We start from the raw sequence: 14,519 nt of genomic DNA on the forward strand, positions 1-14,519 counted from the left end.
AAAGCTCTTATGTCTCTCAATCGAGGTCGATGCCCGTACGAGTCAAAATATTCCCCGAACACCATCCCTCGTGATGTAGATCGCAACCCAGTGCCGTCCAGGTTCGGTAGAAGGATCCGTGTTGACCACCAGGGCGCCAGGTCGCGGAACATGACGTGTCGGTAGCTCGTCACGGGGGAAGACACCTCGGAAGTAGTGTTTTGCGTACCGGTCCTCGCTCAGGATTTTTGAAATTTGGAAGCTCTTTATCCCTGGACATTTAACTGCCGTAGTCGAACAGAATGTTACGTTCCTGGTCTATTTCGATAACGTTGTCGATCTCGGCGTAGATGATAACATTGATGGTCTCCTCCAGGAGCTGGGCAAAGTGGATATCTAAGCGCAGGTTGCCCCGCTTGACGAGACTCAAGTGACTCCCACGGGACAAGTCAGGGCTGAGGTCAAAGGCATACAGTGTGTAACCGTTGGGATAGTCTTGCAGACTGATGTTGTTTCCTTCGTTTCGGTACATTTTATCAGTGCCCGAGAAAAGGGTGTGATAGGCTCTAACGCAATTTTCTCGCCGGACGTGGAAGTCGGGCTTCAGAGGAGTGAACGGCACTTGCTCTCCGTCCAAATGGACCGTGAGAAAATTGAGGTTAAAGTGCTGAAAGTTGAATATATGGATACGCACCCTACCACAATGCGTTCCGGTAGCTGTCCGGAAAACACGTGATCTTGTGTTAGCGTCAGATTGCCCCTCGGCACAGAAACCATCTTACACAGGATCCTTTTGATGGGATATTTAGCAGTGGCCTTTTCCAAGGCCCTGGCATGTCCTAACCTGACCGCTGAGCTGACCTTTACCTTCCGAACAAACAATGAAGCATCTACAATTTTTATCTTGTAGCTGGGATTGCCTCCAGATGCCATCAGACAGAAAGCATCACTGCTCCTGATGAACTTTAGTTTTAAATCTACACCGTTTATCGAGTGTTTATTTTGGAAAAATATATCGCTGTGAATAGGGCCTAGCATGTCCACGATGCGCCCCCCTTTCGTGAACTTGCTCCTCTTTTTTAAGTTTGTGTTTGTTTCATCGTCTTCGGCCGTGCAGTTCATGTTGTCCATTTAGCCGGCATGTCTTTGACAAACATCTCCGCAGTCAGTTGTGACATTTTTGCACTGTTGTCGTAACTGAGGAGAGTTTCAATGATGGCTCGATAAGGGTAAGTAGGCGTTGAAGCGGAAATCAGACGTTCATTTAAAGTCACGTCCACCTGACTGAACAGAGACTGCAGCAGTAATTTGCAGGGGCCTACCTCAGCGTCATCAACGGGATTACTTCCGTCAGCGTTGACTACTTTTGCCTTGACGTAAAGCTTTGTTTGAGATGGATTGATGTACTCTTCGCCAGAGCCCGGAACAAAAAACTCAATTGGGCCGCCGCCTGATATACTGGAGATGGGATGATACTCTGTGTGTTGTCCCTTTTCGATGCTTGTCGGGGGGGGGGGTAACGTGAACAAATCCAATTCCAATTTGGCGCATTCGGCCGAGTGGACGTGCAAAAATGCCATGTTAGGGATTGGACGTAAGATGGTCCGGTTAAATGTCTAATCAAAGATATCTAGCGATCTTTTCGCTCGCTTGACGCCTGAGGATCTGACACGTCTGCCTGAGTGCTTGCGTTTTATACCCGTGCGGTGTGTACCCGTCACCCCCGTGGAGATGCCACGCACTGCGCCATTAGCAAGTTCACGTCCGTCACTCTTTAACCTCATTCTAGCTGCAGATTTTAAATCTTTTCCCTCAAGGGCGTCCGTTGCTATGCCAACACCGGTGCAGATGGCTTGACGGCCGAGCGCCTTTGCCTCCTGTTTCAACAACTGCACGGCCGATTTTAGGAGGCCATCCAGGATTCCACGAAGTCCAAATCCTCGCTGGTTACGTGGACCGTGGAATACCAGTAAACCACTGCCGATCTGATGGGTGTAGTAGTCTTCATAATGCTTGCAGTGCGGAACAAAATGCTTTCTCATGGTAATGACTAACTCAAATACGAAGAGCGGTGTTTTCTAAAGTGAAGCTTCACGATGACCCTTCCGCCTATAAATGGCATGTGTGTTCCCGCGTCGTCCCTTATATCAATTTCTATAGTGTTCACTAACTTCTGTTTGAGCGGTACGTAATGAGGACTGACGTACGTCTTGGTGATCGTGCCCCCCTACTCTCCTTCAACGTGTACTTTCCGGCACGAAGTGGGTATGGATCTCTCCCTCTCCTGTGCACCAAATATGGTTGTGGCCTTCTACCACGTTCAACCACCGGCGTGGATACGTTATTTCAGCTAAGGCTACCTCCCAGTGTCCTTCGAAGGTCATGGGGGAAGGCAAGTTCACGCGATAGTGACTGAGTGCGTTACTTGGATATGCCTCCATTCTACTGTTGCTCGGGAGGGTGACGTAGTGCGAATCATTCATGATGGAATTCACAATCTCGAGTGACAGGATTTGATAAGCGGTATTCTTTTAAACAGACAAAAGACGTGGCACCCAACTGTTAAACTTGTCCGGATAGCCCAACCACTTCACAAAGAACTCGGTCTTGCCTTTCCGTTTCCTATTAGCAAGAACCCGTTCAACCTTGTACAGATCATCTTTTTTAACCACGTGCTGAAGTTCTTGATCGTAGAAGGTACCGAGCAATTCTTCCCCACCGTAGTCTCTTAATCTGTAAACGGGTGGCTTTCTAGCAATCCATGCACTCACCGTGAAATTCTTGTCAGTCCAGTTGGGTAAGTAACCTTTTTTGAAAGGCCTTGCCGCCACGTTTATGCGTATGGTGTCTCCCACATTGAATCGAAAGGGGGCGTGTTTTGGAGCACTGACAGGTACAGGGCCTTTCTGACTGCATCCGCATTGTAAACATTGACGGTGGCGGGTGCCCTTCCAATGCTGCGGTGAAAAGACGTGTTGTACGCGGTCATCTGTTTGGGTAGAACCGTCAGGTAGTGCCGCATATTGTTGGCCGTAAAATATTTCCACGTTTTAGTCTTGAGGGTTCGATTGAATGTCTCCACCACGATGGCTTTGGTTTCGTTGTAAGTCGTGAAAAAGTGGATGCCCCTCGTTTTGAGGAAGGATTGAAACAGTCTGTTGGTAAACTACGAACCCTTATCGGTCTGAAGTGTGCGGGGTGACCTGCCGTCGTTCAAGATGGTTTGAAAAGCATCAATTAGTGTCTTTCCCGTCTTGTTCTTTATCGGTTGCGCCCACGCAAATTTCGATAAAATATCTATACACGTCAGCAAATACCTTTGACCGCCATTGTATTCGGACAACGCCGACAAGTCTACGAGGTCCGCTTGCCACTGATCATCGATTCCGTCGACCACCACTCTACTCCTCTCGAAACGTTTTCGAACGGGCTTGTGCAATGTGTATACGGGTTGCTGGCTTAGCCATTTTTGAATCCTTTTCCTCGTCAAGTGGATGCCGTCTTTTAAGGCAGCACGGTAAACAGCCTCTACACCGCCGAATGCCGCGGAATGTTTTGGGTCGTAATACACTTTTTTCAGGTATGTCTCTCCCATCCGTACTCTCGCGGTGTTCGATGATGAGCGTGCTGAGGCAACACAGCAGTACACAATGCATCGTTTTTAATTTGTTGCCGATTCTGCACTGTTGTCTTGGAGGACAACAATCCATGATGAAGAGCGACTTAAAAATGAGCTTGGTTCAGAAGGTCACGATGCTTAATATGGTGTCCATTTTATACAGGTAGAGGCAGGCCGTCCGGCTTTCTTCCCCTTCCCCTTCTTTTTACGCAGCTTTCCAAACTCGGGCCTGTTGGGGGACGCATCTGGTAGATGCAAAACTTCTGCAAATAAAGAGGACTGCCCCAAATCTTCATCTCTGTCGGGCGCAGTAGTGACAAAGGGTTTTTTCTTCCACTCCTTCCTTAGGATCCAGTTTGGGGAGTTCTCTTTCTGTGCTGAATTAATCGGATCGATCTCATCCGTTTGTTTTTCAAGGCGAGGGGGGTGGTCAGATGATTTCGATTCCAGGGTCAACGTCATGGGAATTTTTCTCTGTTTGTTATACTGCATGTACTCTCCCAGGGTCTGGTGGTACAGTTTTAATTTTTCTTCCGCTCCTATATCTTGTCACTCCAGATGCCGTGCACGACGGCATCAAGTGATGGGGGTTTGTTCGAGTCGTTTAGCTACTTGTAATCGGTTTAAGGTCTCGTGGGGAATCAAAACCATCTTCTTGGCGTGCTCCATATTTCTTATTTGAACAACATGCCACCCAGAGCGCCCAGTATCCGTGTAAGCAAAGCTCCAAGGAATCCCCCCTTCTGACGGAGAATTTTTTCTTTTTTAGCACGCCGACCTTCTTGTCCACTAGGTATCTCATCTGCCGCTTATACCTTTTAAGTTTTGTCGTTTCTTTCGGTGTGAGGGGAATGTTACCGTTTAAAATGTTGAGGGCACACTCGCCCAAACAGGCAACGAGCTCCCTGTTCGCCCCTTGCACGATGGTCTGTCGTTGTTTCAGAGTGCACTGGGCCAGAATGCGCAGGAACGAAGCGTGGTTTCTCAGCCGCCTGGACTTCTTCAAATGACTGCTGCGCACGTTGGATCTTCTTATTTAAGCCTTGGGCACATAGACAACGGTGCATTCGTTGGGAAACATGTGAGTTTTTAATCTTATCTCCTCAGACGTGTCCGGCTTTAAGTCCAGCATCAGGTGACGATGTGGGGTCGCGGTAGGTTTCTACTAAAAACTTGGTGTTTCCAGGATACATCTGTTTGGCGAGATGAATGATTTGGGAAGCATCTCGTGGGTTTTTAAACAACGCCATGTAATGGGAGTTCAGACTGATTGTCCTCATCTCTTTCCCCTTGTAGAACAAATTTTGCAAAATGAGAACAACGGATAAATTTCTGTGGTGGCTACCCTTAGTGAAAAGTTCGGTGACCTTCTTGTTGTTGCCGGATTTCGACATGAGATCATCTATCACAGCCATGTTTCTCTACGAACGGTCCAACGAGGAAAGAAGATCTTCCGTAAACCTTCCATAAAATGTATGTAAGGGGTAACACTTGCCAGATGGTTATAAGCATCTTGATATTCGCCGTAACACCAAATCACGTGCTCGGGAAAAGGAACAATGACGGACGAGTTATCGCTCGGCACAAGTAATTCCTAAACAAATTGAGTCTTTCCGGAACCAGTCGGTCCTGCGACTACACAAGTAACTGGATGTTTCAGAACCTCGTCCATCTGTTCAAGTGATTTAATCTGGGACATCACACGTATTAATAACTGATTCGTGATCATTTAAATGACGTAGCATTAGGTTAAAAAAAGGAGGGGCGCGTGTTAAAATCGTGAGTCTTCACCCGTTTGTTATAAACCAGCGTGTACTTGTCTCCTGTCTAGCGATCACTTAACCCCGCGATCCTCTAGCTATTTTGTGAGGTTCGGTGACGGTCCTGTTGTTTTCTCTTTCTTCGTCGCCTCTTTCGGCGTCAGACAACACCATCGCTTTCAAGGATTCGAAGTTGACAATCCCTTTGTTGCGGTAGTTGAGAGTGATTCCTCGTACCTTACACACTGCAAGTTCGTTATTTGAAAGGGTGCTGACAACCTTGTGCCCGTAGTTCTTCGGCCCTCCAGAAGCAAATTCAGTGATGTAGCTTCCCGGTCCGTAGTCTTTCTCTAACTCGTCGGTGAGGTTGCCGAAGTAGTCGCCCAGAGGAGGTTCGTATTGACCCTTTCCATCCTTGACGACGTATATGATGCTGTCCGTGTCGTAATAGAGGACACGCTCACCCAGACGCCTCTACAAAGTCGTCTTTCCGCTGCTTCTGGACCTGCAAGACTTCCTCGTTCTCAAAGTCGACGCGGTTGACGGTCTTCCGGTCATCGAAAAGCAACGCGAAATAATCTTTTGGGGAATCCACGTAGACAGATATCGGCATGTTTTCTCGCTGGCCAAACCTCCCAAAAAAACTGTTGAGCATCAACTTTGCCACAGCCCTCATACCCGCGTTTCTCTTGACATTTTTGGGGTCGATCTTGATGCCTTCGTGTAGCTCGTAGTCTCGGATGTAGCGGTTTTTCTTTGCTTCCGGGTCGCACCATTGAGACCATCCGCTAGCTTCCCGTTTAAGCTTCAGGAAGGCGTTGATGTAGCCCGTAAATAACCCCCCTGTTTTACTCTCAGGGTCGCACTGCTCGGTTTCCTCAAAGTGCCACACTTTAAGAATTTAGACGATGCGGTATCCTAATGACACAGCCTTTTTCAGTTCGTCCGTGACCCACGTACCGGTGATAGCTCTATCAGAATCTTCGTGCTCGCAGAGGGTCATCTATTGAGTTTCACTACACTCTCCACACAGAGCAAACATGAGCTTTCCGCCCGCGTGGCGTGGGAGAACGGGATGGTACAGCATTCTCGGTGGTAAGACTTCGGCTTTCACAAATCCTTCGTACTCGTCAATGGATGCTGCGAAATTCTCCGTGATGATCTTGGGATGACCCAGGGGAATCTTTCCGTACTTGCAAACCCAGGGATAGAGGCTACATACGTCCACATACTTTATTTTTTAATCAGGACCGCATTTGTGATATAAACTGGTAGCGTTTGTTCTTCCTCCGAAGAAAGCGTCTCGTGGATTGAGGGGTGGGATCACATCTTGGGCGTCCTCTTGAAGATCATCTAAAAATACTCGTAGATTTCCATTACTGTCTGCCATTCGTTGGAAGTTGCATTCCCACATTTCTTCCACGTTATATCCGGCCTGTCTCAGATCCAAGGTACGCCGGACGGTGGCTTCATAGCGGTCTCTCATGCTCAGCGAAGTAAGCGGGGTTGTCACGTCTCTGTGCGTAAAACATTTTCCAATGGTGACCTCGCCGCTGTTGAGTGCGTGCCTGATACGGATGTTTCTGGAGTGGGCTACCCACTTGAACCACCTCAAGGCCACGACAGACTGAGTGTGATTCTTCCTGTATCCTCCGGCTGGAATGATAGCGATCGTGTTTTCCCGCAAATGATTCTGTCTAAATCCAACGTTACAGGCGTGAGCAATAGTTATGGAGGATTCAAAGGGGTCGACATTGGTATGCTGCATGAAAATCGAACGGAACTCCAACGACCCGCGCCGTGGTATGTCGACGTCACTGCGGCAGTATTCTATCATTTCTTCCTGTAGATCGAAAGGCCGCCTACGTTGACTGGCGTGCCACTGCAAAAATTCCTCTCTCTTTTTCGTATCCATTCCGTCGGGGTCGTAAAACTTCGTGTCCGGATAGGGCCGACATAGCGCTCGTTCTCCTTGGTGTTGAAGAGATGGGGAAAATATCCCTTCTTCAATTCCGTCAGTCCGAATGTGGAGGGGATCGCTGAAAGAGGCATCGACAGGGAGCTCTTGGAGTCGATGATTCTGATCCCCAAGGCCTCGAGGGACAGGATCTTAGCCCCGTTCATAACGACCTTGGGCAGAATGGCTCGCTCGTATAAAACTGAAGGACAAAGTTGGAGTCGTACCCCGAGGCATAATGAGCGATGCAGATCGCTCCTTTGTGGCTGCCGTCCTCATTGAAGAGCCATTCACAAAATTCGTCCCGCGTGTTTGCCCCCTTGAAAATGTGCTCGTTGGTGGTTCCCCGACTGCAAGAAGGACATGAAAATTCTGCCGAGATGTCTTGGTTTGACAAGCAATGTCAACAAACCCTCTGCGCAACACAAAGGTTTGAAACGTGACCGTACACTGGCCCGAGGCTATTCTCGTCCACTTGCTCGTCTTGCCGACACTCGAAATCGAAAAAGATGTAGAGAGGACGCTTGCCCTCTTTTCTTTCGCCTTCATTGCCGGACTGAACCGCCTCCACGTCTTCCAGCTCCCGCTCCATCAACTCCACTGGGTCCCTCTCTTCCTCCCTATCATCCGTGTGGATATCAGCCGGTACGCTATGGCTACATTGAAGGGGACGTATGAAGCATTGGTGATCGGCGTCTTGGTATAGTTTGCAGTTCTGACAGTACACCTCGCCGCAAACGTGCATCTGTTTCGTCAATTGGTGCTTCTTGTTTATGGTCTTTCCACAAGAACATTTATATATCTTCGAACAGGTAGAGTTTCCACCCACGACTGCAGTGCCCTTCTTTGTCTTCACATTCCTCAGCGGCGTTTTTTCCATATGTTTTTCGAAACACGACGGACTCTTGAACATCCTGTTACAGTCTGGGCAGTCAACCCAACTTGTAAAATCGCAGTCAGGGGAAGACCGGTAACAACAAAGACACTTAGCCATTTGTGTTTTCTTTTATCGTCGTATCCTCGGAGACAAACGTTGCAAAAGTACTATCTGCACAGAAAACTGGTCATGGATCTTCTAACCGCATAGTGGTTGTCGAAAAAATAGATGAACAAAAAAAAAGAAGGACAACTTCTGCGGAGCTTCCTCCCCCTTGAACCAGACGGCATTAAACAGCTCCTTAGACAGAACAACGAGCTGCAGACCGTCGGCACTCAGAACACGCTGGAATTTCAATGATTTTTCCAAGCCTGTGGGGGAACGTCTGCCTGACGATGCAGTTCCAGCGCCAATCGAGTGGCCTCAGCGCGACAGAGTCTAACAGAATGCCAATTGGTTTGAGCGTCCTCACGTCGGAGGGCTGCTCTGGCAATGACGATCGCCTTGGCACAACAAAGCTCGTCTCGGTTTTTGATGGTGAAGCACCCCCTCTTCTGTTTGAGCCATTGCTCTAACGCAGAACTACCACGAGCGAGGCGGCGAATCGGATGACCTCCCTTGTCGATCTTAACAGTGACGACTCTAATGACGAAATTCCCATTCATACTGACACTCTCGTTCGACTGCAGAATTCTTTCGATGTGAGACAGAACGTCATGGACGGAGAGATCTTCTTTTTTTCTGAAGCTCATCCAAAAGTTTCGGTCTAAGTCAGGAAAACGCATCTCGAACGAAACGAAGTGTTTAGGTTCGGTGTTGCTCAGGACACGGTCCATGATGGACCGAAAAAAACCTCCCAAAGTATCTAAGACATTACCTATACCGCGCACTGGCTCGATGTCATTGAAACGCAACGTATATTCGTTTCCCTGGGTGCAAAATTTACGCACTTGGCGCGACGTTATCGATACGATGCGGTATAACTCTCCGGGCCTTACTTGCGGTGCCCCAGACCGTTCGTCGTGCTGAATGGTCTCGTCTCCATTTCCTCCGAGCTGTGTGTCTGTTCGGGTGGACCACTACCTCGGAATCCCCGTCGTCATTTTCAGACAGAGCATCTTGAAACGCCCTCGTTATTTTGATGGTGACACTATCGTCTAGTGTCATTATCCGTTTGAGGTTGCGAAGGTACACTTTGAGCATTTTAGTCACTGAAAGTTTCGTTACCCGACTCAGTGTCCCGAACGGCATCCAAAAATTATGTCTGACCTCCGGAAAATTGATAGATACGCCGATTAGATCAAATGAAGAAAATCTGACGAAAAGTCTTCTCTGCAACGACTCGATTACTGCACCGATGGTGCGGATAATCCCCTTGGTGCTTCGAATGGGCCGCGAAATCAGTCGAAAAGTATATTCTTCGCCTGCCGTTTGTAGATGGTGGATGTAGCGACTGTTGTAAGAGACTGCGCGGTACAGATCGTTCAGTTCCCCTTTCAACTTCTTTGGCGAACTGGTGGACGACCTACCGGGGCCTGCGTCGTCGTCGTCGGCATGCGCCTGGGGAAAATCATGTAACGGAAGCTGATGGGCAACTTTAGAGGGAGGACTCTGGTCTACATCCTGGAGGTAAGAAAAGGGACTCCGCTTTTTTCTTGCATTCCGAGATTTACCTCCCTTTACCGCTACCTCCTCTTCTCTCTGTCCTCTTTCGTTCAATGAGGATTGTCCACCACCACTTTGCAAGGTTTTCTGTAAGAGTATCTAAATTTTATAGAAATCATTAAAAGAGATTTCAGTCAAAAAATGTTATAAATTGATTCTCGTAAGCATTGTCTAGAGGCTATTAAATTTTATCTTCATTAAAAAACAAACAAAACAAAAACACAAACAAAAAACAATGTTGACAAAGAGTAGACGCTCAAACTGTAGCGAGCCTACCCGGCATGCATTTCCACTTCCTCAGTATTTATTTATTAAGTTAATTATTTCTATTTTTTTAGGAACAGGATAGTTCACCGAGAGCTACTTACTTCAGTCACTTCTTCCTCTCCCGTATCGTCTGCCGCGTCGGCTTTCAAATCACGCGGTGCATATCCCAGGCATCGATTGGCGATTGCCTGTATTTCGTCCAACTGACTTGCTGTGGGATCCGGAGAAAGGAACAGATCCTCGTTGTAACCGTCGTCAGCATGGTCGAGATGACGATCCGCAATGGCTTGTAACTCGTCGAGTTGACTCTCGGTCGGATCGGGAGAAACAAAAAGATCCTCGTCTTCGTAAGCGCGATCTCCGTTTCCAGACATTTTGCTTTGTAGTTACACTACCCAAAGAACTCCAACTACTCAAAAAAACTTATAGTAATCTCACTAAAACTGAATCGCATAAAGTACTTCACAAAAGTTCGTGCAAGAATGGTACAAAACGCCTGCAGTGTAACAAGGAGTCAACATATAGGGCGCCGCCATTACTGAGTTCCCTCACGATTCGGTGCTTCGCCAACAACAAACTTTATACTTTGTTTCTTTTCCCGTCTTTATCATTTTTCTAAGTTAATCCGGTCTCTTTTGTCGTTAAAGAAATTTAACGCGTCATCAACTTGCACGTGTTCGGACTTGACCGTTCCAATAACAACGAGTGTGCGGCTCGACTCTTCCTTTCTATATCTATATTTATTCTGGGATATTTTGATCTTTTTTCGTTTGTTCTTCCTTTACACGCTTCAGATATCAACCGCTGACCCTTGCCACTTGACTGTCACCGTTGACTTTTTCCACTTGACCGTCGCCATGCACATAAAGACAACGCGCATTGTAATTATTCTTATCTATATCTCCGTCACTCTGTACATACTGAGACCGTCCGATTCAATTCTTCGTGTTGGCATTTTTTTTATTTATTTTGAATTATTTTGGTCTTTTCCGTTTGTTCTTCGATTACACAAATTCTGTGCGTGTACAAAATCCATTAACGCACAAAGTGACAAAGGCAATTTATTCGCTCTGAAACGGTCAAGTATTTCATTACTTCACGGAATCAGCATGGAGTTCCAAAAAGCCCTAAAAGAAGGCCAAAGTCTCCTCGATTCCGGTCAATGGATGGCTAAGAACATGATCACTTTTTAATATTTTTTCATGTTGGACGATATAGACAATTTCGCTGACGCCGACGTCATCATTGCGAATAGCAAGACTTTCAATAGGCTGGCTCTTCGCCACTACCAGAAGGGTCAGTGGGTCCAGTTATTCACGCCGTATCGTCTGTGGGAGCGAGCTCGGTGCGGTCGCTACCGAAAATGGAACGGCAACCACCACCAGCTGCAGGGCCGCACCACGAGCCTAAAGATGTTGTCAGCGAATGCAGTCGAGGCGGCCGTAACTCGCAGCCGGTTCCGGACAACCAAAAAAATCTGCTGGCGACTGACAGAAACCCTGGCAAGAATGCTTCCGATACCCTTGGAACTGCAGTGCTACATGGTACACAGGCAATGGTTCATCGACATCGAGTGCACAGCCCGACAGCCCTTGTCCCCCATGGCTACTCTGATCTTGAAGGAGCTGACGGAAAGGGCCGTGTTGAGGGAGCTTCTGTCAGCCGCCAAGAAGCCGACGGAGCGGACGACGGAGGACTGGATGTCATTCCCCTTCTTCGTCTTCTCCTTGGAGATCCCCGTTTGTTTGAAGACTTTCATTCTGTCATTGGAATGAGAGCTTTGGATTTTCTGGGCCTCTCCACAAGCCCCTCCACCTCCTCGACCGTTGTCGCGGTTACACCCACCATCTCCGTCGACCTCTCGCCCACTCACCGTTTACTATGCACCTTTGACCCACTAACCCCAACGACCTGACTTACTCACACGCGACCGGAAGTGGGGTCAACCTGATCTATAAAGCACTGGAAGTCGGTCAAGGATCAGAGGTCAAACTGATCAATACTAACTACCATTTCTACTGACCTAGCAGGGACTGAAGATTGCGCAGCGTGATTTTCTTCTGATTGAGCACACTAACAATCGTATTTTGTGAAGCAACTTGCTTATCAGTCGGGATTTGAATCTGTTTTGCAACCGTATCGATCGCTAAACCCAGGAAAGTGAGGTTCATAGCTGAACCTTCGTTTTTTTTGTTCCGCGATGGGTACCCCAAATCGCTGATAAACTACTCTGAAAGATTGGAGGGAACGTGTGCACTTGGCATGACTAGCCCCAACGAACAGGAAATCAACCAAATAACGCACAATGTTAGGAGATTCGGCCACCTTACGAGTACAGTACTCAAGGCAAGTACTGAACCGCTCTAACGTAGCACAGGATATAGCTCAGCCCATAGGCATGCATTTATCGAAATAAAATTGGCCAATATGGGGAAAAACCAAGCAAATCAAAATCGCTTGGATGGACGGGAAGTAAACGAAAGGCCGACTTAATATCCGACTTAGCCATCAGGGCACTGCGTGGTAAACCTGCGATCATAGTTATCGCCTCATCAAAACTCGTGTGTGAAACGGTAGTGTCTGCGGAATCAATGAAATCATTCACCGATTTGCCGATAGGGGACGACAAATTATGGATTAACCAAAATTCACCCGGAGTCTGTTTGGGCACCAGGCCCATAGGTGAACAACGGAAATGAGGAAGAAGCTGGGACAAAAACGGGCCAGCAACGCGACCCAAAGCAACTTCACGATCAATTTTTGACTGCAGAATGTTGGGATGTTTGCGAGCAAATGCAGAATTACGAGCAGAGGTACTAACCCTGGGACCTGAATAGCCTACCCGGAAACCGCGCAAAAAACCTTCTTGCAAAATGTGAGAGTCCTGAGTATTAGGGTAAGCCCGTAAAAAAGGGAGCATACTACTTAGTTTACCGGGGTTGATGTCAGCTGCCGGCACCTGTGCTGTGACGCGAGACTGTGAGTTTCCCCGACAACGGATTGTGGGGTGGCCAAATGCCCTGCAGGTGGAGCAGCGATGCGCGAAGCGACACAGGGGGTGGATGCACTGACCGCGGTTGAAGTCGTTACATGTAGGTTGACCAATCCCGGCGACTGGGCGCCGACCACGCCCGAAATCGGACCAGGGGTTGGCGGCAGTGGAGGGGGCAAGCTCGCGTTGCTGATACGGACGAAAATTATGCTGGTGCGAAACGGGCGCACCAAGTAGTACCAGCCAAAGTTCAACATCAATAGTTGCCCAAGAGCAAGACGGCACACGCGCCTGTCGCAATCGAACCTGGATGTCGTACTCGCGCCAACCATACCCCACATGTCGAAATGCTGCAGATCGAATAGTGTCTGCGCACTTCAGTAATGAATGAGCGTGGGTAGGATGTCGCAACAAATACACAGATGCAAAAACTAGAAATGCTGACGTCCACTGCTCGATAGACGTAATATGCGGAGCCTGCTTATTGGGACGAATCTGCCAAAGTGGGGACTCATTGGACCCGATTGTAAAAAGCGTCTCGTCAAAGGAATTATCCAAGCCCGTGCCGCGCGACGACTTCAACGAGGTTCCGAATTCTACGTACTCCCCCCTCCAAGTTTTGTCTTTTGGATGTTGAGGAATCGCGGCCCCGAGATCGTCACAGACGCTAGTTAATGCCATATTTGAATCGGAAGAGGAGGTAATTGACAATGTTCTTGGAGCTGAAGTTCCCGACACCACGGGCGTGAAACTGGAAGGCTGCTGGGCTAATTCAAAAGGAGTAGCAACAGAGGGCTTACCTGGCTCCAAAGTTTGGGCCGAACTCCCTCCAGGCCGACTGATGGTAGCGGGTGCTGGCGTTGCATGGGTAGACTCAACACTCGCACTCTCTGGAATCATTCCGACAGTAGCCAACGGTATAATAGTGGTATCCGGACCGGGTGATGCAAGCTGCGGTGCACTAGACCCTGCAAGGGCCGCGACCACCGACGCATCTTGACGGGAAGACTTGCGAGGCCACCCCCGAGAACGCTTCGCTCCATCCGTCGGCCCAGAAGGAGCCCGCCGCTTGGAATTGGCGAGGGGAATAAATAACAAAATAGCTTTTGCAAAATAGACAGATTTTCTCTTTTCCAAACAAACGCCACGGCTGCTCAAGCAAAAGAGGCATTAAATCACCGTGCCAGCAACCGCAAGTGTACACTACGGACCTACTTAGTGACAAGAGCCTCCAATGTCCCGCGGTGATAAATTATTTGAAGCTGCAATTTATTTTGCCTCAAATTGATTAGAAGTGTTACAGATATAGATTCTTCTGGTAGCCCTACACTCAACTTTCCAGACATCACAATTGTAAATATTTTACACGGTCCAATTATTTTACATTCCGATGTTTTCCCCAT

General features: G+C 48.2%; 1 protein-coding gene across 1 annotated transcript; it reads right to left on the minus strand.

Moving 5' to 3' along the window:
- Window positions 1-12,772: 12,772 nt before the first annotated feature.
- LOC147799516 (uncharacterized) lies at window positions 12,773-14,519 on the minus strand. Its single transcript, XM_087133976.1, has 3 exons — window positions 14,501-14,519; window positions 13,059-13,883; window positions 12,773-12,783 (listed from the first exon to the last, which is right to left on the minus strand). Exons 1-3 carry the CDS (start codon window positions 14,517-14,519, stop codon window positions 12,773-12,775), a joined length of 855 nt encoding a protein of 284 aa, XP_086990102.1.

This window comes from Acanthaster planci, linkage group LG03 (genome assembly GCF_054643075.1).
Source record: "Acanthaster planci isolate LZ-2023a linkage group LG03, COTS_SCS, whole genome shotgun sequence".
NCBI classification, from domain to species: Eukaryota; Metazoa; Echinodermata; class Asteroidea; order Valvatida; family Acanthasteridae; genus Acanthaster; species Acanthaster planci.